This window comes from Narcine bancroftii, chromosome 13 (genome assembly GCF_036971445.1).
Source record: "Narcine bancroftii isolate sNarBan1 chromosome 13, sNarBan1.hap1, whole genome shotgun sequence".
Taxonomy (NCBI): domain Eukaryota; kingdom Metazoa; phylum Chordata; class Chondrichthyes; order Torpediniformes; family Narcinidae; genus Narcine; species Narcine bancroftii.
Genome location: NC_091481.1, coordinates 14,487,043 through 14,514,139, shown reverse-complemented (window position 1 = coordinate 14,514,139; position 27,097 = coordinate 14,487,043). Strand labels below are relative to the sequence as shown.

At 40.6% G+C, this 27,097-nt stretch overlaps 1 protein-coding gene across 13 annotated transcripts in view; it reads right to left on the bottom strand.

Annotated features, from left to right (window-relative positions):
• The window catches only part of sbf1 (SET binding factor 1), a 137,628-nt gene that overhangs the window by 54,370 nt on the left and 56,161 nt on the right, over positions 1-27,097 (bottom strand). For 6 of the 13 annotated variants that reach the window (XM_069908248.1, XM_069908249.1, XM_069908246.1 and 3 more), the window contains exons 4-17: positions 26,411-26,529; positions 23,309-23,419; positions 19,388-19,414; positions 13,872-13,977; positions 12,217-12,349; positions 11,741-11,849; positions 10,108-10,221; positions 6,955-7,032; positions 4,201-4,314; positions 3,544-3,672; positions 2,921-3,019; positions 2,402-2,606; positions 1,854-1,966; positions 925-1,074 (exon numbers count right to left, since the gene is read on the bottom strand). In XM_069908248.1, coding sequence (XP_069764349.1) covers positions 925-1,074; positions 1,854-1,966; positions 2,402-2,606; positions 2,921-3,019; positions 3,544-3,672; positions 4,201-4,314; positions 6,955-7,032; positions 10,108-10,221; positions 11,741-11,849; positions 12,217-12,349; positions 13,872-13,977; positions 19,388-19,414; positions 23,309-23,419; positions 26,411-26,529 — 1,607 coding nt within the window. Of the gene's footprint in view, positions 1-924; positions 1,075-1,853; positions 1,967-2,401; positions 2,607-2,920; positions 3,020-3,543; positions 3,673-4,200; positions 4,315-6,954; positions 7,033-10,107; positions 10,222-11,740; positions 11,850-12,216; positions 12,350-13,871; positions 13,978-19,387; positions 19,415-20,548; positions 20,644-23,308; positions 23,420-26,410; positions 26,530-27,097 lie in introns of those variants that run through there. The other 7 variants (XM_069908253.1, XM_069908259.1, XM_069908252.1 and 4 more) reach the window with 5 other exon arrangements.

Sequence of the window (27,097 nt, the reverse complement as noted above, 5' to 3'; positions counted from 1 at the left end):
CATCTGCCCATTATCCTTCACCCCTCCTCAGTCCACCCATTACTGAATGGCTCCTGTCTTACCTCTTCCCCCCCTCTTTCTACTGCATATCCTCCTGCTCAACCATCAGTGCTGATGCAGGGTCTCAACCTAAAATGTCAACAATTCTTCCCTCCTTCACACAGATGCTTCTCAACCGACTGAGTTTCTTCAACAATTTGTTTTCTGCTCTAGATTCTAGAATCTGCAGTCTTGCATCTAGATAAAAGTATGTGGAAACAAGAATGTGCCATTCACATCCTCATGTCTGCTGTGCCACGGTGTTTGGCAGAATGTGTTTGGTATGGGTATAAAGTCTAGTGACAACGAATAACCATTGAACATCAGGTCACAATTATTCACTGTCAATTCTTTGGCTCTGCACCACCTTCCTGTCCTAATTTATATCATTGATTCTGTTCACACACAAAACCATTTTTATTTATTCAAGGGATGTGGGCATGGCAGTATGAGCCAGGATTTAATTGTCCATCCCTAACTGCCTTAAGGTGGGGTGGTTCTTCAACCACGGCAGACCATGAGATATGAATTATGAATATGCTTAGTCTCGAATATACACAGCATACACAGCTCTCTTTTGTACAGTTCTCCAGCTTCTCTGTGAATGAATACATTTATTTTCCTCTCAGCTCTAAATAGTTAAGAGTCTCAATGCACAACCAGATCACTGTATTTATCTGTGTTTCCCCAGAAGAATTTTGTAAGACGGACAAAATTATCTCCTTCCTCAGCCTTAACATGTCAAAGAGTGCTGACTTAATTCAGAAATCAAAACCGGGAATGAAGCTGAAGTTCCAAATTCGCAAGTGGAAGGAAGTGGCCCAGACAGCTGAAAAAAAGCTGAACTCCCTGCAGTTGCTCAGGAAGCAACTTCACACCGAATACCTGTAGTGCACAGTTCATCATCCGGACAACGTAGTCAAACTGCTGATGGTCAAGGACTGCACGATTTTGCATAACATGCAGATTCAACTCTTCGGTGAGGCACTGTCGAGCAGCACGTCCCTTAAGGGCTCTTAACATGGCAGGTAGCATCTGTACAGGAAACACGTTTTTGAATTTTTTTTTAATAAAAAAGGCAATACTTGCATTTTAAATTGATACCAGTTATAAAGCTCATGGTATCTCCAAGATATTGCTAAATGATCTTACGTTACTTATCAACACTGACATGGCTAGGATTCGATACAAAAGATCCCTCCATGCTAATCCACGAACCCGATCTGACAAAAATCACACAACATATCTTGTACTGCATCAGTGTGCAAGTTTTTCAACTGGCCTCACCACTTGCTCTAAAGTCCTTTTGTATGAGATTACACGGTTCTCGGCAGAATGTGTTGGGTATGGGGACAAAGTCTAGTGACAATTGTTAGGTAAAAACATCATGAGCTGGGAATGTAGAGGGAGTCACCCAGTGCTGGGCCGTAACAAGATGCAGTTGTGACCTTGTACTCTCAAGATAAGAGTGGGGATGACAAATTGATGTGCAGGAGGCTAGCAGAGAGGGACAGCAACAGTTTATTCATTGGACAATGTCATGGTATGATAATTTACTAAGTACGTATCCTAAGGTATATAAAAAACACCACTTGCTGATAACGGCAGAATGCGCCTTCTCCAACTAACACTGTTAGTTGCAAGTGTTACAATCCGGCAATAAAGAACAAAGAACCTTGATTTCGACTCAGTCTGGTGTTTGACTCACTCATTCATGAACAAAGCAGACCTAACACAACGAATAACCACTGAACATCAGGTCACAATTATTTATTATGCAAGGCAAGGAACAAGGTAACTTAAAATACATCTACCTTTTTGGCTTCCAACATTTTATTTTCAAATATGTAGGTAATGCAATTCCTGACGACCTCTAACCTTCGGGCACTGTTGGCAAGGATAATACCATTTCGATCAATGACAGCAGCTTAAAGAAAAAGAGACATTTGTTAGGACTCTTTCCATGAAGTGGATATCTACCAGCATTTTTCCTTTCACTCTGCCTACACACACCTTCATGTCTTCAGCAAATTACAGTTTTGAGAAACAACAGAAATCTAAGGTGATTTGCTGGAGAAAGGAACATTTTCATTAAATTATGCTCTCAAATTCACTGCTCAAAAGAACTTCAAAAGTACAGTAATTACCTCAAGGGGAAAAAAAAACTGCAAGCTAAAGGTAAACCTGAATGCTCATACAAAAGATGGTACTAGGTCAATATGAGTCTCTCACACCATCGAGATTCTTGGATTCAAATACTTCCTATGTTCCCTTGCACTCAAATCCTTTACAAACGCACATACCCAACCCCTCAAAAGAGCAAAGGGGGACACTATGGAGCTGAGCGCCACATCACACTAACCAGTTGGAGGTCCCATGGGCACCATGCATTTCATCTCAGCTTTAACAGCAGGTGGAGCATTCTTTAGTTTGGCTGTGGCCTGGTCAATAATCCACTGTACCATGCCCTCATCCAGTTGAGGGAAGGTCTTTCGCTGCATCCTCAGGTAGGAACCCTCAGTTGGTTTCTGTATTTTGTGCATAGCGACTGCTGGATAAGGATTCTCCTAGCAGAAGAGCAGAGATGAGATGATGAACTTGATGACTGATGACAGTATTCACATTCGTTACTGAAATCCCTGCGCGTTCTCAATCGATCACATAAGCTCAAAATACAACTTCTCATTTCAAGGTCTCAGTGGGAAGATATTTCAAAACTGAAATCCTGAATCACATTCTTCTCAACATCCCAAATAAATATTAATTCAAACATCTATTTTAAATGATCAAATCCTTATCAAAGCACAAACTTTCAAAATTGCATTAGTATGTTATCAAAATATGGCATTAAGTAGCAACTGTCCCCCAATCATGGACGTACATTCCGGTGAAGCATTTCTGATATTTCCTTCACATGTTTCAGAACTTTCTGTGGGTTTCCCTCTTCTGATCGTATTCTCTCTATTTCATTTGCTACCAACTGAAAACAGAATAACAGAATTAGGTCACTTCTCAAGTCAGGTTGAAAACATAAAATGCAAGGACAACATTTAGGTAAAGTGATCTGTAATGAACCAAGAGGCATCTGCCAACATGATGTAGATGGTCTGCCCAGTTAGTCCTCTAACACCTAGGTAGGAAGGAGTTAAGGCAGGATCACTCTTTTACATCTGGTTGGGAAGGGAGTGGGGAAAGGAACCATTCAGACGTAGGTGTCCTCTCATACTTCATAGTCAGCTGTTAGCAGGGAAATGGAGGCTGAGACAAGGGTGCAGGCCATTGATCAATCTACTCTTAGCTTGGAGTGGGACATTTAATAAAAGAAGAACATTAATATCAGGACTTCTAGTAAATTGCTGTGCTCCTAGCATTTATTAACCCATGAGGCACCAGCCTTTCATTAGGCAGTCTGAGCAGTTACCTTCCACACACAAAATGTACAAACCCCGCATTGCAACCCACAATTCTGATCACACTAAAATTGGCAAGTTAATTGGCTCTTACCTCATCAAACAAATCACACACTCGGTAAGGTGAGCCTCGCTCGGACACAAATCCCGCAAAAGCCATTCCATCAAGAACTTTAGTGAGAAAGTCATCATCCAACAATACTCGTTGGGCCAAAAAAGCCACCTGTGTCAGCACAGAACAAAAGTTATAGTCTTACTAAATGTTTCAGAACCCACTGCTACATTTCACCTTAAAGCTATTCAAATTGTTTGGCAATAAATGTACTGCAAGATTATTCAGAACTGTGTCCAAATGTTGACCACTGTGTCCAGAGCTCCCTATGCTCTGGGATCATTACCACACTTACACTATCTGCAGTATGTTTCTACTGACACCGGTACACCATTCTGCATTGTGTAATCACAGCTGTCCCTACTTGTCCTCCTCTCTGATTTATACACCCTGTGTTGTGTGATCATGACTGTCTGCTGAACACGCATCAGGCAGTCATTACAAATTGCTCATATCTTGTAATGTCTACAAGGTGTTAGATGCTTATTTCATATGTTTTATTTCCTTCACTCCTGTGCCACACAAATTCTCTGCAAACTTCCTGTATGGGATGATTACTCTTTACTACATGCTCCACCCAGTACATTCAATTTCTTTCTAACAAATTCAGTTCTGAGGTTCTTAATGTATCCTGAATACCTTGTGAAAACGAATTACTGGCTCAGGATGGATACGAATGATTTGTAAACTCCATCGATAACCTTGAAACAGTTGTGCAAACAAGCGCAGGAAGACTGCTCGGATCTCTTTATCCTGGAAGACAACATAGAGCAAGTTAGGTGGCAGGATATGAACTTCAAACAAAGAAGAGATCAACCCTAATGAAAAAGTAGAAAATAACAGTATGAAGAACTAAATGCAAAAAAAAATATACATGATATGAGTCGTTTAACATCCACGACATATTCTGTGAAATTGGGTGTTATGCGACATGGATGTGGTGCGAACACCATATTCTCAAAGCTATATGGGATACTGTAGTGTACCAGTAAACATTTTATTTGTAAGTAGGGATCAGTATGGGGACCGACAGAGAACTGTGGGGAGAAAGTAGGGTAGTGGGATCAGTGTGGGACTGACATGGGGCTGTGGGATCAGATTGAGTATACAGTATTCAATTTCCTATAGCTAGCGATTGCTTTTTCTAAATTGCTGTGGACTTGCTCACAGTAACTGAATAATTATGGGACCACGGATGTATATGCGGTTGGATGTTGCCCGAATGGATGATAAGCGGCACATCTCTAAATAATACAATGACAGGTAAAAGCAAACAATTGGTATAGAATGGTGTTTACTTTGCAGTGTCAAATGTATAAGAATGGTATAATTTTTCCTTTTTGGACTGAATAAACATGAAATAAGTTGACAACCAGTTTGAAACATGAAGCTTGTTTATTCCACATTTAGATTAACAACAGAAGCTTTAAGTTGTCAGACCAAAATACAGCAAAAAAACTTTCTACAATCTCAGTCGACACAAGCAACAATGGTTATGAATTGATTGAAAACAATTCCAATATGTTTATTAATCCAAACAGATCCGGGCATGAAGCCTAACATTATAAATGGCTGTGATGCTTCGCTCCCTGATCTTTTATGCTCACTTTGAAATGGAGAACTCAACAGTACCAATGAGAATCCCTGCAGAAGCTGGCAACCCAGTGATATCTGTCTCTAAGGCCAACGTCAGAAGATCTTTCAACAAGATGAACCGTTGCAAGCATCAGGCCCTGATGGAGTACCTGTCATGTCACTGAAAATGTGAGCCAACCAACTAGCTGGAGTGTTCAGAGATATTTTCAATCTCTGATTTTAATTCTATGGATTGATTGATGGTTCTGACTTGTAATGTTGTCATTACCTTCTCTCCCACTGATGCTCCCAAATCTGCTGAATTCCCTTGGCAGATTGTAGTTTGCACTCCATTCTAGCACTGCAACTTTCCTTGTCTCTAGATAGATTGATATTGGAGCTCCTTGCTTTATAGCAGGAGGAGTTATGTCGTGATCAGAGAATGTTTCCAAGAATTTTGATAGTGGCGAATCAGGGATTCCCTTTCCACTGGCTGATCATTCAGCAGGGAGCAGAAATGTAATGACCAAAAGTAAAAGAATTTGAGACTTCTTTTTAAATTCAAGTCACCCGAATATGGAATGCTTACCTATACCTTATAATCAAAACCTAATTCTTTCTTTTAGAAAGGAACTAGATTGAAATTCTAAAGCAAATCAAAGAGTCATAAGGAAAATAATATAAATGAGAAGATAAATGAGATTAATAGATAATTCTTTCAGAGATTCTTTCAGAGATGAATCATCCCGTATAGGAATCATCCTTTGGTCCTCTGGTACAGTGTGTACCAATCTCTTGGTGCCTGCCACATTGACCACCGCCAGTGGGCTGATAACGCCTCAAACCGTGCATCTTGGCGCCTCACAGTTTGGCGGGCAGCAACCTCCTTTGAAGAAGACCGCAGAGCCCACCTCACTGACAAAAGGCAAAGGAGGAAAAACCCAACACCCAACCCCAACCAACCAATTTTCCCCTGCAACCGCTGCAATCGTGTCTGCCTGTCCCGCATCGGACTGGTCAGCCACAAACGAGCCTGCAGCTGACGTGGACTTTTTACCCCCTCCATAAATCTTCGTCCGCGAAGCCAAGCCAAAGTAAAGTAACAGTGTGTACAATTTAACTATTGATAAGTAGGTTCTACACTGAGTTATAGAGAATAAAAAAATGAAGTGTTTTCTGGAACACTCTGAAACATAAAGAAATACTGTAGGAAATATTAAGATTAGGTTACATTAGAAAAGAAAGGAGGACCCTCAGATCCCATGGCAAAAAATCTACAGGATCTAAAATATAGTCTATCTTGACCAGATGGCCTTTTGACTACATCTTATCCAACTTGCAAAACGGCTAGATGTTTTATTTATTTAGCAACATCATGGCGTGGCCGTTTGGTACGTAGAATAAGGATGAATTTGCAACTGCAGTGTCACCATTTAGTCAGGGTAAAGGTCAGTGTGTAACTATACAGAATCACTATTTATCATAAGGATTAATCCCTATCTGAAGAATCACCATTTATTCACGATGAGAGATACTTCTCAATGTACAGAAAGTTTTTTTTTAAAAAAGGGAAAGGTTTCACAAGGTAGAACATAACAGTAGCTTTTTCTAAAACCCAACTGAAAAGTTCATGTTAGGTTCATGGTGAGAGGTACTCCATTTAATTATGCCACACACTTTATGGTTATTCCCAAAACGTGTAAATAAATTTTAGGAAAATACGTGCTACTCCATGCATGACAACATATTGACAAGATTGTTCAAAACTACAAAAATTCTTATTTGTTATGTCCAATTCTCATCCTTTCATTACTGTACCTGGAATTTCATTGAAGATACAGACATAGAGGAAGGTGGGAAGGCGTAATCTGCATACTCTAATTCTGGGTCCAAAACCTGCGATTTAAAACATTTATCTGTAAGAATTATTAAAAATTTGATGTCCTTCCTCTCAATCTCAGATAACATACTTTGTGGGGGAGGAGTTAGTGACTCAAAATAAGACTGCGTATTTAATACACAGAGAAGAGAAAAGGGATTCTCAGAGTTGTGATCAGAGCTAAGGGTGCAAGCAGCTTAGGAATGGCCAAGCAAGCTCCAGAGGCTGATTGGTTTGTCAGAGATTTAAGTCACTTGTGGGGCTGCATAAAGAAGGAGGGCAAGACTGTCTTTGCTGTCTTGAAGTCTGGAGTTTTTTTTTCCCCTCATCCCTTGAAATGAACATATGTGAGCACATCCTCTTATAAAACAGCTTCATCTCATCTATAATAAACACTTAATTACGAGAGTAAACAGCTTCCATAATTGAGCAGTTACATTCTCTTGAAAAATTTCCTGCTGCCACTGTACTTACAGTTGCTTCCACCCTCCTCCTGTGCATGTGCAACGCTCTCTTAAGCTTTGTCATTCTTCCAACTCAAGCAATAATTATGTCCTGGATCATCATTAAATTGGGAAGCAGGAATGATTCTGGTCTTTTATCAGATGCTTAACTCTTTTCCATTCTCTCCACAACATCAAGAACTTCCAGGGGTAATTCTGTGGGCACTAATTCTTCTGCCTATTTATTTATTTATTTATTTGATGGTGGGGTGTGGTTGCTTGGGGTTGCTTGTTGCTTGAATTCTAGATTGTTAAATCTTCCGGTGTCAATAGTGCAAACAAAGAGCTAATATTAGCTGAATTCTCAGATTCTTCCCTTCCAATAATATCATCTGGCTTAGTAATAGTTATGATTTGCTTTGATTTCTAAGAAGTAAAACTTCTAAGCATTTTGATGCCAAATTTCAAAGAAACACAGAGAATGCAACACTGAAATTAAAATGACATGGAGAAAGTACAGTAAGATTCCCAGTATCCAGAATTCAAGCAACAGGCAACCCCAAGCAACCACACCCCACCATCAAAGAAATAAATAAATAACCCGACTGAATGCGAATAAATTTTAAAAAGTTTAAAATTATAAAAGAAAATATTCTCCAAAGCAGCACGCAACCCCTCGGTGAAGATGGGAATAAACATTCACCCAATGGAGCACCCAGCACCCCGCCCACAGCAGCTGTTTGAATAAAGTTGTGTTTTTTTCCCCCCTGGGTTACTTAACATTTTGCACTGTCTTTTAAAATGCTTATTCTTAATCCAGGTGTAATTGTCAGGTATTGAAAGAGTGTGTCTCAGGCAACCAGAAAATTGGCATATTTGGCACCTGCAATCCCCATAAGATGCTGGATACCGGGGATTTTACTGTACGACATAAAATATGAATGAAATACTTGACTTTTTAAAAATTATAGGACAAAATCTTTGTCAATCAAGGAAACATATCCTAAAGTTAATTAAAAGATTCAGATGTTTGTAAATTATGAATAAATGCGAAAGTGACAAAGATGCAGCTCTGTGAAAGACTATTTTTACCCATGTGAATCTATATTCAGAGTTGTTATATACCTTAAACCAAAGTTTATTCAGTGAATTGCAGTAAGGAAAAGTAAACAGAATAAAAATTGAGCTGTGAAGGATTTCAGTGGCTCAGGCAATAATGTAATCCTGTTGGAAATGGCAGAAATAGTGATGTACTGGATGTCAAGGTTAGAATAATGAAAGGTGAGGATTAGGGGAACTTTATCTCTATCTTTGGAGAGGCAAGATGAGCGGAGACATTCAGGAAGCGGAGAAGACGCAGCTGAGGTCTCCATCAACCTCATTTTCTTTAAAAAAAAAAGGACATTTCAGAAGTCCTGGAATAGAAAATTTCATCTCAAGAACGATTGCAGTAGAAACAAAGAAAATCTAGATGAAGAGATGGCATCCTTACAAAAGACAAGGTGTGAGAAGGTAGAGTCTAGATAGCTATGGGAGTTGGTGGGTTTAGAGCAAATGTCAATGAATGGGATGTATCCTGGAGCAAGAGAAATCCAGAAAGGGGAGAATCAGAAAAAGTCTAGTGAATTTGAGAGCTGTTTGGGAATTAGTAGCAAAGTTGATCAAATTGACAAAACCATGAATGCAGAGGCAGCATCGATACAGTCGTTGATGCAGTGTAGGAAGAATGGGGGTGCGATGCCAGAGTAGGCTTGGAACAAGGATTGCTCCACGTAGCCATCAAAAAGGCAAGCAAGAATAGGACCCATTTGAGTGCTAATGGTTGTACCTTTGTAGAAAGTGAGAGGAAAAGAAAAGTTGCCAGGTTAAGAACAAGTTCAGCAAAGTTGAGGAGAGTGCCAGACATGGGAGTTGTTTGGATATATATTCTTGAAAGAAATACCGTGGAAATTGTTGTTCGAGTCTGGGCCAGGTAGGACTATGGCAGAAATTAAATATGGATGCACTCCAAGGCCCTTCCCAATGATGAATGGGCCCAGCAAAAAAAAAAAAAAAATCTGCTGGAGGAACTTAGCAGGTTGCACAACATCTGTGGACTCTGTATTAACATTGATGCAGGGTCTTGACAAGAAATGTCATCCATTCCTTTGCCTCCACAGATGCTGCCTCGCCTACTGAGTTCCTTCTGAAGCTTTTTTTGCTCCAGATTCAACTTTTGCAGTCTTGTGTCTCCCAATTATAATGTTCTTGGACTGATTTAAAGTTCAGCTTGAGCTGTGTGTTTGACAGACTACATCTCAGAATAAAATTCATAATTACTTGATATGAACCATTAAACTATGGTAAAACTGTAACATGGACAGTGCCAAAACAATGAACAGTGCAAACATTGCTTAGATAACAATTTAATAACAGACCCTCACAGCAATTCAGAAACAAAGCCTGTCGGAGAGGTTGTCAGATTTCAAGTCATTCTATTCAATTTTTTTTAGTTTGTTATACTCACAAATCAACCATGCAATATCCAAATGATACGTAATCTCAAGTTGTCACTGATAGCATTACCTAATTGGCCAGCTCACCTTGCATCCCATGTGATCTAATTTTCCAAAGTAACCTACCATGTGAGACCTGTCGAAGGCAACTTACCATGGAAAGTGCTGTTTGAGTCTGGGCCAGGTAGGGCTCTGGCAGAACTGAGATGTGGATGCACTCTGGGATCACAACGGTGCTACCATCCAGATCGGCCACAATTACATCCAACTAGAGACAAAACAACAGTGAGAGTGGCAACTTACCAATGCAAATAACATTAACACCTTCTTTCATTAATCACTTGAATCTTTAGTCACTCTCACATACTAATCAAGTTGGCATTTTGGGATAGTCCCATCTGCCTGCATTTGGTCCATAACCTTAAATCCTTCCTATCCATTTATCTGTGTATTTTGAATGTTGTAAATATATCCATCCGATAGCTTCTTCTGGCATCTCGTTCAAGATATGGACTACTCTTTGAGTTAAAAAAGTTCCCCTTCAGATCCTTTTTAAATTTCTCCTCTTTAAATTTATACTTATGCCTTTGATTTCCAGAATTATTTACCCTGGGAAAAAGACTGAGCATTCACTTTATCTGCCTTTACAAGATTATTTTTCACCCTCCTACGTTCCATGGAATACTCAGCCTCTTCAGCCTCCCTCTACAACTCAAACCCTCCAGTCCTGGTGAATCTCCACTGCACCCCCTTCCAATTCATTGATATCCTTCCTACAGTTGGTCAATTAGAACTGCACAGAGTACTCCAGATATGGTCTCATCAATGCTTTGTACAGCTAGATCATGAGGACCTAATTTTTATACTCAATACCCTGCCCAATACCATGCCAAACAACTTCTTCACCACCCTGACCATTGAGTCACCACTTTCACAAAATGTGCATCTGCACACTGAGGAGGACTCTTCTACAGCCATCTCCAGGGCCCTACTATTTACTGTGCAAGCCACACCCTGATTTGACTTACCAAAGTGCAATATTTGAAACTTGTTAAAGTTCATTTGTCACTCCTTGGCACACATTCCCAACTGATCTGGATCTTGTTTTATCTTGGGTATTCTTCCACACTTTCATTACTAATTTAGGTGTCATCCATAAACTTACTAATAACATTAACTGAAATGCATCCAAATCATTAATTTAAATAACAAACAAGTGAACCCTGTACTGATCCCTGCATCACGTCACTGTCCACAGACCTCCAATCAGAAAAGCAATCCTCTACCACTATCCTCTGATTCCTTCCATTAAGCCAGTTCTGAATCTAATTGGCCAGCTCACCTTGCATCCCATGTGATCTAACTTTCCAAAGTAACCTACCATGTGAGACCTGTCGAAGGCAATGTTCTTTTCTCACTCCCACTAGTTCCCTCGTTCTCTCTCCTTTGCTTCATTTTTTTCTATCCCTGGTACCAAACCCCATCATTCCCTCCCCACCTCATTTGGTTCCACCCATCACCTACTAACTCCTGACCATCTTTCCTCCTCCCTGAATCTTCCACCTGATGCAGCTTCTAGACTTGAAAAGTCAACACAACCCATTTACCTCTACAAATGCTGATTGGCTGGCTATGTCAATTATATTTTGCTCCAGATTCCAGGATTATTTGGGTTATAAGAGCATCATTAAAATCATAAGCCCTAAATACAACTGTGAATTGTGGAATTAAGTTCAACCAAAGGCATGATGACTGGGCTAAAGGTTTGAATCATGTACTTCACTCACCAAGTCCTGCATATCTGCTCGGAAAGAAGAGTGAATTCCAATGATGAACGGTGTAGGGCTACTCAGAACTTCAATGAGCTGAGCTGGTAAAATTGGAATATATGTAAAACTGCAAAGAAACAACAAAGTTCATTGTATAATCCCAATAAAAGAGAGGTTTTCCCCATTCAATTCATGACAAAGCAATTGCCCTTCCCACAACCAGCTCTCGCTTTAATGGCCCCACCTATCCTCCTTATTCTGACACAATCTTCACTCCACTAACTTGTAATCAATTACGTTTATTCTTGATCAAGCATCCAAGTGCTGACAAGTGTACATGAATGATATAATATCCACACAATTGGAAAGCTATTCCCACCAGCTGACTAAATCAATATCACATCAATACCTATCAATTTTCTCGTGATCCTTGTGTGACTTTGCCATGAATACAACAGTACCCCCAATGAAACCAGTAACCTTCTCTTAATTACCTGTACTTTAGAGGGAACATGAGAGCAAGCAGTGCTCGGCAGGCTTCAGTCAGCCTTTGGTAACTGGAGGACAGGAACAGAATCTTGTGTTCAGTTAGAGCAGCACAGAAAAGATCCAACACATTGTTAATACCTACAAAAAAAAAGGAATAAAAGATGAAATCTTGGGATGCAAATAGCATAATCTCTTTTAGATTATGGAGTGTATGATCGTATGTTAGATACACCTTGTCAATTATGCTTTAGTGTGGAAAAGAAATGGTCACAAGAACCTGCACAAACCAGCTGGCAAGTTTTCAATGTCATCTTTAACATCTTGCTGAAACAAGCTGATTGTTCCTACTTGCTTTAAGATGGCCCACAATTATCTGGTAACAAAGAAAGGCAAGACAATATGCCTCAATGATCATTGCCCAGTGGCTCTGATATCTATCATGGTGAAGTACTTCGAAAGGTTGTTCATGGCTCACATTAATTCCTGCCTCCAAGAGAGCTTTGATCCACTAGAATTTGCCTACAGTTGCCATTTTCCTCACCCTGCAATTGACCCTGGAACACTTGCTAACAAGGACACCGATGTCAGGCTCCTATTTATTGATGGAGTGAAACATGAAAGTCTGCAAATTCTGTGATTGTAGTCAAAACACTGAAATGCTGGAGGAACTCAGCTGTTCTCGCAGCATCTACAGGAGGTAAAGATACAATATATTACTGACATTTCAGGCCCGAGCCCTTCCTCAAGGTATGAATGAAGAAACAGTGTCTGAATTAAAGGCTGGGGGAAAAATGAGGGAAGAATGAGAGGGGGAGGACTTCAGACCAACAAACAAAAGGTGTAAATTGGATACTATAAGAGGAAAAGTGAGAATTGATTTTGGCTTTGTGAAAGGAGACAGAGCGAACACCAGAGGACATATGTACAAAGTTAACCATATACCATATAACCATTTTCGGAGCAGAAACAGGCCATGTTGGCCTTTCGAGTCCGCACCGGTTCACTGATTTTGTGCGCCCTCTTCAGGCATTGGTCCCGGTAGATCTTCATTGAATAATGATGGGGGAAGGGAAGTTTAGGGGAGCTATCAGAGGTAAGCTTTTTTTTAAAAACACAGAGTTGTAGGTGCCTGGAATGCCTTGCCAGGGATGGTGGTGGAAGCTGAAACACTGGGGGCATTTAAAAGACTCTTAGACAGACAAATGGATGAAAGAAAAATAGAAGGTTATGTGGTAGAGAGAGTTTAGTACTTTTTTTTAGGAAAGAATATATAGGTTGGCACAACATCGAAGGCCGAAGAGCCTGTACTGTGCTGTATTGTTCTATGTTCTTCCCTGTGAAGCTGTCAAGTTTTGATTTCTTCCGTATGTTGTGGCCCCCTGGTGGAGCTATCAGGGCCCTGTTGAGATTGGTTGCTTTACATGACACCTAGAAAAATTAAATTCTAAAGAGTATATTCACAGATGAATTCATACAACAAACAGGGTCTTCTGACTTTCATTCTTCTCATGTTGTAAAAAAAAATTAATGCTGAGTATTATTGGAAGTATGATGCAGGCAACTAGGGTCAGTATAATTTAATAGTAGAATCGCTGCAAATACAATTAGTTGCATTGGCATACGTGTGGACTGAGATTAAATATGGTCTAAGAATACATACCCAGCTGCTTGAGGAGTAGTGCAACACTGCAACCTGTGACTGGCAGTGCATCACTGATAGGGATTTGAATCACTTGACGGTCTCCTGCTCCAAGTGAAATTGTTCTCTGTGGAGGAATCGGTCACAAAATGTAAAAGAAATTTACCAATATCCTGAGTGGCTTCATTAATTACTTATACCAACAAACAGAACATTTTCTAAAGGAGTCTAAACATCAGTGTTCAGAGACCTGGATAAAATTTTATCCTATACTTATTTTAGATCCATAAACTGAATTGTGCATTGGTTTAAAGTGATGTACAGACATACAAAGTCTGGCAGGAAAATAATGTTACATTTTCAGGTAATAGTGTTCATCTCTTTACAGTATCCTTATCTGGTCATCTAATTTTACTACTTCTTTTGCATAATAAATACACACTGATATAATTGCAGTCTCATTTATCCACCATGACACAGGTTATTTGCAAAAAAACTGCAATTCAAAGATGTGACCAGTTGGTGGCAGCACTGCATCATATTTTCAAGTCACAAATGCCCACCATTAGTAACTACGAGTGACTATGCAGCCCTAAAACCTGTCTATCCTTTAATGAAATCAATACTAATCTTTATCTTAACCCCATATATCAACCCTAAATTATTGAATTGTGGGTAGAATACAACCCAATGCAATGAATGTGGGCTTTTCCTATTTGAAGTCACCCATACTTCATGTGGTTTCCCCTCTACTTCCAATTCATATCTGGTCCTCTCATTTTTGTCCCCTTTACTATACCACCCAATCACTCATTTTCATCCTCCTCTCAGTTCCATCCACCTATGACCCACATATTTCACCCCGCTGGATCCCATTTCTCACCTGGTTCCATCTGCCATACACCTCTCACCAAATGGTTCCCACCATCACCTTCCTTATCAGAATCAAGCACTGGTAGCCTTTGAGTTTCTACTTGTAACCCTCTGGCAGCCATCTCCATCTTCACCCTACCTAGCCTGCCTCACCTGCCCTTTATTTCACTCTTTGTGTGTTTCCATCAATCACACAAGCCACTTTCTCTCAACTCCACCTCTCCCAGGTCCAATCATTTTCATCCTTCACCACTCCTCAGTTCATCTCTCACCGACTGGCTCCTGTCTCACCCCTCCCCTTTTCCTCTTTATATTGCCATCTTCCTTCTCAACCCCCAGTTCTGATGTAGAGTTACAACCAAAAATGTCAACAGTTCTTTCCCCCACCCCTTCAATACATGCTGTCAAACAGCTCTGGCAGTTTTGCTCTGATTCCCACATCTGCAGTCTTGATTCTCAACTTCTAATCCATACTCCTTAATATCCTTGGCCGGTAAAAAGAAATCTTTTAATCTTCAGACTGCACACACTGCTCAAGGGATGGTACATCCACAACTTTCCAACCTGCTTCTGGAATGTTGTGCACAGTTTTGGTCTACATTCCTAAGAATACAATTGCCATAGCAGGATTGCAGGAATGATGAGGTATATATGATTCCAGAGATGGCACATTTGTTATATGAAAAAAAGTTGAGTAGATGGACCATATATTTTATTATTAGAGATGCAGTACAATATCAGGCCCTCGTGGCTCACAAGCTTGCACCAACCTATTATACCCATGTGACCAATGAACCTATCTGTACATCTTTGGAACATGGGAGGAAACTGGAGCACCTGAAAGAAATTCACATGGTCATGTGGCAACCATAGAAAATCCTTACAGTCAGGGCAAGATTCTAACCTGTATTGATGGCTCTGTAAAGACACTGTCTTAAACACTAAACTATTTTCTTTAAAATTTAAAAGAGATAGAGATCAAAACAAAATTTAGAAAATTTTTAAAGATCCTTACAGGCTAGACCTAGGACGATGGCAGTTTTGGAATAAAGAGAATGCAGTTTAGGATTAAGAAGAAGAAAATTTCTTCAAGGCTGGAAAATAATTGGAATTCTCTCACCCAGAAGGCATGAAGTCTGTCCTTGAATTCATTCAAAACAGACTGATAGATGTCTGGTGATTGAGGGAATTGGGAGATATGGGATAATTTATAGAAGAATAGCGACAATCTTTTTTTTTTTAATTTTTTTATTTTTCACACCATAAATCACATTAGCCATGATATACACTATTTCTTTTTCACACATATACAGTGACTTTTTCTCCCCCCCCCCCCTCCTCCCAAGCCACCCCCCCACCCCCCCCTCTCATCCATTTTAGGTATACAATCTAGGTTGCATTAAGCCAGTCAGACAATGTTGTCATTCAACAAAAGTACACCAGAAATTTTACTGAGTCCATTCGTTTCTTTCCTTCTCCTTCCATCAACTTAGGTAATGTTTGTCCCCGGTAGGTTTTCGCTATTGTATTTAATGTAAGGCTCCTATACTTGTTCGAATATTTCAATATTATTTCTTAACCTATATGTTATTTTTTCTAATGGAATACATTTATTCATTTAAGTTTAGTAGTTTCTTCCTTTTAATTTGGTTATGTATTCCATTAATATTTAAAGTCTTATAGTTCAGCGTAGCCCTTTTATATTTTGTTTGTCTTCTCTTTCCGTTTTTCCATCATTACCTTTCCTCCTTTTCCATTTCTGTTTTCTTATTTTCAACTCTTTATAAGACAACATTCCTACAACATCCAACATTTTCCTTATTCTCCTATTTCTATCTTATTTATCCCCAATCTCCCCTTCCCCTCCTGAGTTGTCCTTTATCCCTTGTCGGACAACCACATCTCCCCTCTCCATTTGGATTTGCGAATCCACTCGCAAGCGTCAACTGATTTTGCAGTGACCACTATTTCCCCCCACCCCGCCCCCCCCAGAAAAGATTTCACTTTTCATATGTCACAAAGGTCACTCTTTTAATTCCCTCCTTATTCTCTCTATTCCATTACCTTCCCTTATTAATTCTTGTCTATCTTATCTATATTTTCCTCTAAGTACAGATACATTCATATACGCACATTGTCTCTATTCACTCTTATACCTCTTTACCCGCATACATATCAATCGTGATCATTTTTACTCTCATTACCCGTCTTCCTCCCTCAGTCTATTTTTGTAATTGTTCTGCAAATTTTCGTGCTTCTTCTGGATCCGAGAATAGTCTGTTTTGTTGTCCTGGAATAAATATTTTCAATACCGCTGGATGCTTTAGTATAAATTTATACCCTTTCTTCCATAAAATCGCCTTTGCTGTATTGAACTCTTTTCTCTTCTTTAGGAGTTCAAAACTTATAACTGGATAAATGAAGATTTTTTGCCCTTTATATTCCAGTGGTTTGTTGCCCTCTCTTACTTTTTCCATTGTCTTCTCCAGTACCTTTTCTCTTGTAGTATATCTTAGGAATTTTTCTACAATAGATCTTGGTTTTTGTTGTGGTTGTGGTTTAGAGGCCAATACTCTATGTGCCCTTTCTATTTCCATTTCTTGCTGTAGTTCTGGACATCCTAGGGTCTTAGGGATCCACTCTTTTATAAACTCCCTCATATTCTTGCCTTCTTCATCTTCCTTAAGGCCCACTATCTTTATGTTATTTCTTCTGTTATAATTTTCCATTGTATCTATTTTTTGAGCTAGTAGTTCTTGTGTCTCTTTAGTTTTTTTATTAGATTCCTCCAATTTCTTTTTTAAGTCTTCTACCTCCATTTCTGCTGCTATTGCCCGCTCTTCCATCTTGTCCATTTTCTTTCCCATTTCTGTTAAGGTCATCTCTATTTTATTCATTTTCTCTTCTGTGTTGTTTATTCTTTTTCTTAAATCCTTAAATTCCTGTGTTTGCCATTCTTTAAATGACTCCATGTATCCTTTAATAAGAGAAAGTAAAACCTTTATCTTGCCTTTCTTTTCTTCTTCTATTTTACTGTACTCTTCCTCTTCCTCTGGGTTGGCCATCTGTTGTTTCTTTGTTGCCCTTTCCTTCTCTTCTTTCTTGTTTCTATTGTCTTCTGTGGTCTCTTCTTGCTGCAGGTGTTCTGCAGCTGTCGTTGCCGGCTGTGGAGATCGACTCCCCAGCTGGTCCCCCCTCCCGTCGGTGTGTTTTTTTTCATGCGCGGTTGCGCACTTTTACTCGGCTCAGCGAGCCATTTTTGTAGTCCATTATTTACCGACCTGAGGGAGCGGGTTTCTCTCTCCGCAGCGGGCCTCTTCGGACAGGTAAGGCCTTCACCTTTTTCCTCCTTTGTCTTCTCTTCCTCTCTTCTTACCGTTGCTTTCGATTTTTCTTTTTTTGTCGCCATCTTCTTTCCACCTTTATACTCACTTTTCTGTAACTTTTATTTCTGTGCCTTTGTGTTTTCCTTTGTTTTTCCCGACTTTTCTGGAGAGGGCTGGAGTTCACCGTCCGGCCACTACTCCATCACGTGACTCCTCCCGAATAGCGACAATCTTGATGAATTGCTGAAAAGACTCAACATGTTTCTTTCTCCTACATAGTTTCAGGCAAACATGAATGCATGGCTAGCATTCGTAGAGAATAACCAAAGGCAGAACAGATCCAGAAGGGACATCAATAATTATTTCCTTCCATTATGAACACAATCCTGTTATCTCTACTATACATTCTATCTTTCTGACCGAACTGGGTTACTAATTTCCCTTTAATTTCGTAAACTTTCACATAAACTAAATTCGAAGACAGATCCACCACTTGAATTATTAAGAACTGTCGTAACTTGACATATACAAGACCATTAGAATATTGTTATGGCACCAGAGCAGTCACCATTTGGTTAATCCGTTCTAGGCTGGCTCCTAGTGGAGTAATCCTTGGGGGGCAATTAAGGCTGCAAGTCAGCATCTTCAGTTGGGGGTGGGGGAGTGTGCTGGAGACCAAGAAAAAAGAAGCACCCTCAGGGTGAAGTGAAAGTGGTGGGAAGAGAGAGCATATTCAGTCACTACTTTTTCTGTTAACTTCTAAAAAGTGGAAAAAGTTTTAACAAAGATATGACCAAAATGGAGGGATTATAACTACTGAAAAAAAAGTTTAGGATTTTTTTAAATGAGGTGGTTGGACAAGTATCTATATCTATATAGATATCTATATCTATATATATACTCTCATTAAATCTCATGAAGGAATAAAGATAAACATCTTTACTCAGAGCTATTAGGATGTGGAATTCACTATAACTACCATCACGGCAGAACTGCAGATGCTTTCAAAAGGATACCAGTGAGTTGCATGTTAGAAAAGGGAATTGCAAGTCATGCGAGAAGACAGATGTTGCAGAATACAGTGCAAGAACACCAACAGAGATGTTGTCGAAAAGCCCTCTCTATTCTATATTTTACCCACGCTAATAGTATTTCTATGCCAATTACGATTACACTTTCTTTCCTCGACACACCTCTATATTCTGAAATGACTCAAATCCTCCAGTACTGCAGCTGTTCTAATTCCACAAGGCGGTACGATGTTAACAGTAGACCCTGCCAACATTCAGAAAATGCAGATTTAAGATAAAGTTAGTTAAATCTACAAAAGAATCATACCAATGCTTCCTCATTCTCGTCGTCCATCTAGGTTAGCAGTAGACAAGGACAAATAGTAGGTTAAAAACAAATGACTGATTAGAAGTAAAGATATGAACAAAACCTATGAATGACTAAATAAATAGCGCCATTAGCTCTATTATAACACAAGAAAAATTCTTATGCAATGTCCGGTGCGTGCTTCTCTCCCCCCTCATTAAATGCAATTTTACACAAGGAAAAACTTACTTAATCTCACCCTCACCGACCCACCTGTCGTAGATACATCTGTCCATGACAGTGATCAACTCCCCAAGCTCATGGAGATGAACTCCTATCTTCACAGTAAAAATGGATTTCATTACCACTATACTAAATAGGGCAGAGTGCAAACATTTCTAGCAATACATGCCTGGCCATCATGAGCTGTCGTAAGACATCAGTTGCAGCAAAATTGTACTCATCCACAATCTTCAACCTTTATGGGCCAGCAGATCCCTCACTCAACCACTATCATCACTCCAGGGGATTAACCCAAGTTTAATGAAGAGTGCAGGTGGGCATGCCAGGAGTACCACCAGGCACAAATAAGAATAAAGGATCAATTGACTGAAGCTGCAAGACAGGACTATTTGCATGCCAAACAAACAGCATTCAATGAACACAACCAAGTAATTCCACAACGAAAAGATTAGATCAAAGCTCTCCAGTCTCGTTGTGACTAGTGTTGGACAATTAAACAACTAAGTGATGGAGGCACTTCCACAAATAGGATGTGTTTCCGAACTTGCTGCACCCTTGGCCAAGCTATTCCAGTATATCAACACACAAGCATCTTCCTGACAATGTGGAAAATTGCCCAGGTATCTCCTGTCCACAAGGAGCAGGAATGAATCCAACTTGGCCAAATTCAACTGTCCCATTCCTAATTATCAGCCAAGTGATGGCAGGGTAATCCATTGTTCTATCAAGCAGCTCTTGCTTAGCAACAAATTGCTCACTGATGCTCAGCTTGGGTCCTTCCAAAATGCTGAACCTCTGTCTTCATTACCGCTTTAGTCCAAATATGGAAAAAGAGTTGAAGGTAAGATCAACATTGCTTGATATCAAAGAAACATCTAAATAGAATGGTGTCAAAAGGAATAGGAGGAAAAACTGTCCGCTGGTTGAAATCATACCTACCACAAAGAAAGATGATTGTGGTTGGAGGTCAAGCATCTCAGCCACTGGAGATCTGCAAGAGTTCCTCAGGATAGTGTCCTTGGCCTAACCAGCTTCAACTCCTTCAATGACCTTCTGTCAATCGTACAGTCAGAAGTAGGGATGTAGTCCACATTCAAATGCAGTAAAACCTGGACAATATACAGCAACTCACCAAGCCTCCTTAGACAACCTTCCAACCCCACAACCTCCAGCAGCGAGGACTATGGCAGCAAAAGCATAGGAACACCATTATCTGAAAGTTTCCCTCCAAGCCACACATCATCCTGCTTGGAAATATATTGTTGTTCCTTCACCATCACTGAATCAAAGTCCTAGAATTCCCTCCCTAACAGCATTGTGGGAATACCACACTTCAAAATTCAAAAAGGTAGCTCAGCACCACCTTAAGGGCAATTGGCAATATAGAATTTAATTCTGGCTCAGTTTGTGAAGCCCATGTCTCTTAAATTATATTTTTTAAAGTGCTTTTTAAGATGGGATTCTATTCTCCCCTTTATTGCTGCTCTCCTTCCCATTCTCTCTTTCCTTTCAGATATTTGCCTGGCTAGAATTAAATCTGCCACCATTAGTAATCTGTTCCAGACCCCAACCAGACAGTGTAAAAATCCCACTTTAATATACAAAAGAGCTAGAGAAACTCAGCAGATCGTGCAGCATCCATAGAAACCAAAGACATATAACCAATGTTTCGGACCTGAGCCCCTCAACAAGGTATGAGCAAAAAGCAGGCAGACACCTGAATGAAGAGGTGGGAGGGAGGAGAACAGAGGCCAACAGGCAAGAGGTCGTAGGTGGGAGGGCAGAAGAGAAAAGGCTGAGGTGACGGGGGCGGGGAAAGCTCTCTGAATGTAGAGGGAAGTGGGTGGGAGCAGGAGGAAAAGAGACAGAAGGATAGGAAGAGTCAGGGAGAGGCCCAACAGAAATCGGAGGTTAATGTCATCTCGTTAGAGAGTGCCAAAATAGAATATTAGGCGGTGCTACTCCAATTTGCAAGTGGCCTTGGTTTGACAGTGAATGAGGCCATGGATAAACATGGCGGTGTGGCAATGGAGTGTGGAATTGGAATGATTGGCCATTGGGAGGTCCCCGCTATTTCAGTGAAGTTGCTCAACAAAAAAGATCTCTCATTCTGCATCCAATCTCTCAGGTATAGAGGAGACCAAAATGGTAACAGAGCACCAGATGCATTAGATGACCCTGCAAATTCACAAGAGAAGTGAACTTCCTGAAGGTGCTAATGCTCTGAAGGTTTCAGGGGAAAACTGAATGGGATATTATTGGATTTGAAGGGTGATGGAAAGTGTGGGGTGATGCACAGTGGGGTAGTCAAGAGGTCAGATCATTGGGACAGTGGGATTACATAAGAAGGAATATAGAAGGTTATAAGAAGCCAATAGCAACAATTAAATCACTGGGTGGGTCATTTAAAGCAAAACAATGATGGAGAGAGTTGGATTCAATGAAAGTGGAATATTGATTGAGGATGAAAAGAGAGGGACTGGACTGGGTGAGATATTGACAAATACAAAGAACAATTGAAAGTGGGTATGATCAAAGTAGGATGTGGCCATATAACCATATAACCATTTAAATGCACAAATGTGAAGTGCCAAATAATTCTACATTTGAGCCCTACTATTTTTTTAATTAAGCAATTCAAAATTTAAAATACCAAATGCCAACACATTTGGAAAAAAAAGAGGAAATGGATAAATGAACAAAAATCTTTTGCACTGTGCGAGTTTCTTGTTCATTTAAATTTTCAAATAAGGAACCTCCCCAACCTGACTTTCAGCTAAGAACATGTAAAGCAGCAAGTAGGTTCTTATAATAATTTGCTGCCAAAAGTTATTCTGTTCTACATGGCTCTGCCTTTAAGAAAAGATAATACCTGTACTGAGACACATCTCCACACCCCAGCAATCTGTCCACTAAGGATTCTCCCACAATATTAGTGGGGAAGTTTTAGAGTCTAACATTTACAAAGGGACAATAATATATTTGAGTTAGTGTGTGTGACCTGGAGGTCTGTGATGTTCAATGCATCTGAAACAATCTCCAATGTTGGCAGCACTGACAGAATACCTTGGTAAGTAACTGCAGTGCATTCTGTAGATGACACTGTAACCATATGGCAAAGGTTGGTGGGGCTCCAATCATGCAGGATGCTTTGTCTTGAGAGATGTTGAACCTCTTCAGCAATGTTCAAAATGTACTCATCCAAGTGGAAAGTATTTCATCATAGTCCTAATTTCCCCCTTCTGATTTTGGGATATCAGTCTGTGAATCACTCACCACAGATTACTCAACTCTTGACCTGCTTTAGTGGCTACAGCAACTGTATTTCTGGACAGATGATGGCAATTCCCAATACATCAAAGCTAGGGGATGTGATGTGTTGCCAAAGAAAGACACATCACCCAGAACTTTCCAACCACTTCGAATAGCAACACACAGATACTGAAAGCCTTGCATGTTCATGCATTACAAAGATTAACGGAACTTCTCAGCAACAGAGATCCAAATTGAATTCTCCTTCTGCAAATTCAAGCCAGTCTGCTGTTGTTCTATCCTTCACTCATCTGTTTTATTGAAACAGCAGTCACTGACTTCAACAAAATAGGTATCAAGTCAACACAGTATGGAAAACATTCAGTGCACAAGAAACCACGCACTGAAGCTGAGAGTAAAGAAAAAAGAAATCATGCTCTGACTGACCTGGGATCCTCCTGTGATGGGAACAATGCATGTAAGCAAGTTCCCAATCACTTTCTCCAATGGAAAATCTAGACAGTCAATGTAAATGGTGTAGATCAGTCCCAGGCAATTCTGTATGGGAGGGAAGAAAAAATGGGGAGGGGGAAAGAAATGGAGAGTGAAACAAAATTAACCAAGATCAACTATTTTCAGAATTCAGAATATTTCATCAGAACTTCTGTAAAGTAATATAACCCTGAGTTTGCTTTGTCTAGGATGAAGCCCATTGTTCTCTGAATAAAATTACAATCAACCAAAGGAAACTCTGGACTTTAGCTGCTTGCACATTGGATGTTGGACTCAAGATAGACCTCTTTTCCTTGCTTGGACAGGAATTGTTAGGTGAGCACTCAAAGCTATAAAAGAAAATGTTACAGGTAATGCAGCACAATTAGGAATCTCAATCGCACTGAAAGTCAAGCACTGGTTAAGTTTTTCTGAAAACCTAAATGATGTGAAAGACAACATGTTTGCATATTGCATCAATTTCTTGCTGAGAGAGATGAGTGAGGGAGAGGTGGTGCGAGAGAGGTGAGTGAGGGGGAGAAGGTGCGAGAGAGGTGAGTGAGGGGGGAAGGTGCGAGAGAGGTGAGTGAGGGGGAGAAGGTGCGAGAGCGGGGGAGAAGGTGCGAGAAAGGTGGAGAAAGAGAAAGAGAGAGGGGGAGAAAGAGCGTGTGAGGGCAAGGGAGAGCGAGAGGACGGGAAGGGGATGGGGAAGAGAACACAAGAGACCAATCAGCAACTAGATCTTTGATTTCCTCATTGGACGACCACGGTAACAACTTCTCTGCCTCACTGACAATCAACACAGGCACACCTTAAGGATGCTTGCTTTGCCCATTCCTCTCTCTCTCAACCCTTGATTGTGTGGGAAGACTGAATCCAATACTTTTGGTCACCCCTGTAAACTTTGCACATGTGAAACCACTTCGGTACCCCTTGCAGACCACTGTCTAAGATGGAATGGACTGCTTACAATTTCAGTGATCTACTTGATGCTGTTGCTGGGCTTCTGACACGAAATTCCCTCTGTCCTTAAAACTGCCTCTTTTAACTTCAACATATTGCTGTCTTTGGTCACGCTCAGTTTATTGAAATTTTTTTTACATTTTAAATTTAGACAATCAGCATGGTAAAAGGCCATTCTGGCCCACAAGGCCTACAACCAGGGCACCAGGAAGAAACCCACGCAGACGTGGGGTGAATGTACAAACTCCCTATAGATAATGCCTGATTTGAACCTGGGACACTGTAACAGCGTTGCCTGATCTGCTATGCTAACTGTGCTGCCTTGTGGTTATAAAATTCCCAGGCACTACCACTAATTGATCTCTTGTTTCCAGCTAATCCATATTCTGTTGCTTATGTACTCTTCAATGGATACCCTTGAATCAACTAAAGCATATTAAGCAACTTGACAAATGTAAAATTCCCATTATATCTGAAGATATTTAGGAAAATACACTGTCCAGCACCTATCAATCTGGACATATGGATGATTATGGAAACAAACATGTAATAGATCACTTTGCTGGATGCAGGTCTTTACATTGCAAAATTACCACCACAGTCGGCCTTTTCACACTGCCTTGTAAAATGGGGATTCCCGGGAAATTTTCCCAGGAACCCTCCCGGGAACCGGCAGTGTAAAAATGTCTGCCCAGTAGGGCCATGGACCCAGGTAATTTTCCTGGACCACCCTCTCCCTGTGGTGTGAAAAGACGAATGGCTGAGTATAGGAAGCGTCGTGACATCAGGGCTTGTACTCTGTGTCACATGAGCGAATAAAATAAAGAATCATATCATGGAAATCCTGACAACAGCAGGCCGTTTCAGGGCCGTTTTGGCATGTCGCGGCAGTGGCTCAATGCAGAGTCAATAGCTGTCCTCCTTATTCATAATCCCCCATGCACCTGGAACTGCTCTGCATTCCCCAGAGTGGTTCCAGCTGTGTGAGGCATTATGGGTAATGAAGTCTGTCATTGATCCCACATCATGCCACTGTCGCGACATGGTGAAGCAGGGGTAGGGGGGTGATATACGGCTAGGGCAGGGGGGAGTCTCATTAAACATTCAGACCATGTCACCAAATCTGAATCTCATTCAATGCCAATTAAAGAACTGGGTAAATAAATGCTTTAAAGTCACATGATGATGAAATAAACACCCTATATTCAATTCACACATCATTGAAGCATTCATTGGAGCGCTTTCATCCCTAACGTCGAAGTACTCGAGATGGCAGAGGTCGACAGCATCGTGTCCACGCTGCTGAAGATCCAGCTGCGCTGGGTGGGTCACGTCTCCAGAATGGAGGACCATCGCCTTCCCAAGATTGTGTTATATGGCGAGCTCTCCACTGGCCACCGTGACAGAGGTGCACCAAAGAAAAGGTACAAGGACTGCCTAAAGAAATCTCTTGGTGCCTGCCACATTGACCACCGCCAGTGGGCTGATATCCCCTCAAACCGTGCATTTGGCGCCTCACAGTTCGGCGGGCAGCAACCTCCTTTGAAGAAGACCGCAGAGCCCACCTCACTGACAAAAGGCAATGGAGGAAAAACCCAACACCCAACCCCAACCAACCAATATTCCCCTGCAACCGCTGCAACCGTGTCTGCCTGTCCGGCATCGGACTTGTCAGCCACAAACGAGCCTGCAGCTGACGTGGACATTTACCCCCTCCATAAATCTTCGGCCGCGAAGCCAAGCCAAAGAAAAGAAAGAAGGAAGGTCGGTTCTAATGAACAATGGGGAGTGACATAAACGTTCAATTCCGAGAGTAGCCTCATGCGTAACATGTCATTGCTGGGGGCGGGACCCCATAAATTGCAGGGGAGTGGGAAATTCCAGGGAATTTGGACCGCGGTGTGAAAGGCCCGGGAGGTCCCACCTTCTTGGAAATTTCACCCGGGTAAACGCAGGGTCACCATTCATTGGCGGTGTGAAAAGGACTACTTACTCCACATAACATTTTTCTGTATTACAAAATAAACACATGAAATAATTGAGATGCTACAATTTCTGCAAAGTTCAATAAAAATGCATGGCTCCTCATCTTACCCTGAACACCTCAGTATGGTCCAACTGTGAAACCAAAACCAGACTTTTTGGGGCAAATAACTGTGGTGTCTGGATAAATTTCGAGTCCTCATCGGTGACATCTGCATGGTTCTGCTGAGGTGGCAGAGAGAAACATCAAGCAGACATTACTGTGGAATACAGTGCAACAGAATGTAGCAAATCAAGAGTCCAGCTGAAATTCACGTAACCAATAACACAGCAGGCAAGGAAAACAATACACAAGTAGTTATGTACAAAGTTTAGCAGCTTTTTTTTTACATGACTAGTTTTAATTGAGTCAGATTTACAGTGGAAATGCACATTGTATCATGCCTGAAACAGCTATGGATGAATACGATGTACATGAATGTAAAATTCAGGTTTCACCCTCTGCCATCCGGGGTAGTAGCAGAGACTCTACATTCTTAAACCTTTTGGAGATAGGAAGGCAAAAATAAAGAGCACAAATGAGATGGTAATTTTATTGTCGAGTTTTGAGAGTAATCTACAGAATATTAGTTCCTCTTAAATGATTAACGTTTGATCTGATTCATATTTGTTGCACTAGAAGTAGCATCTGAATGTCTTCTGTCATTCTCCAATCCACCAAACTAAATGGGAACATCAATTAACTAATGGAGAAGGGAGAGCACTGGCAATGTGGATGAGGAATGAACTAAAAAAAAA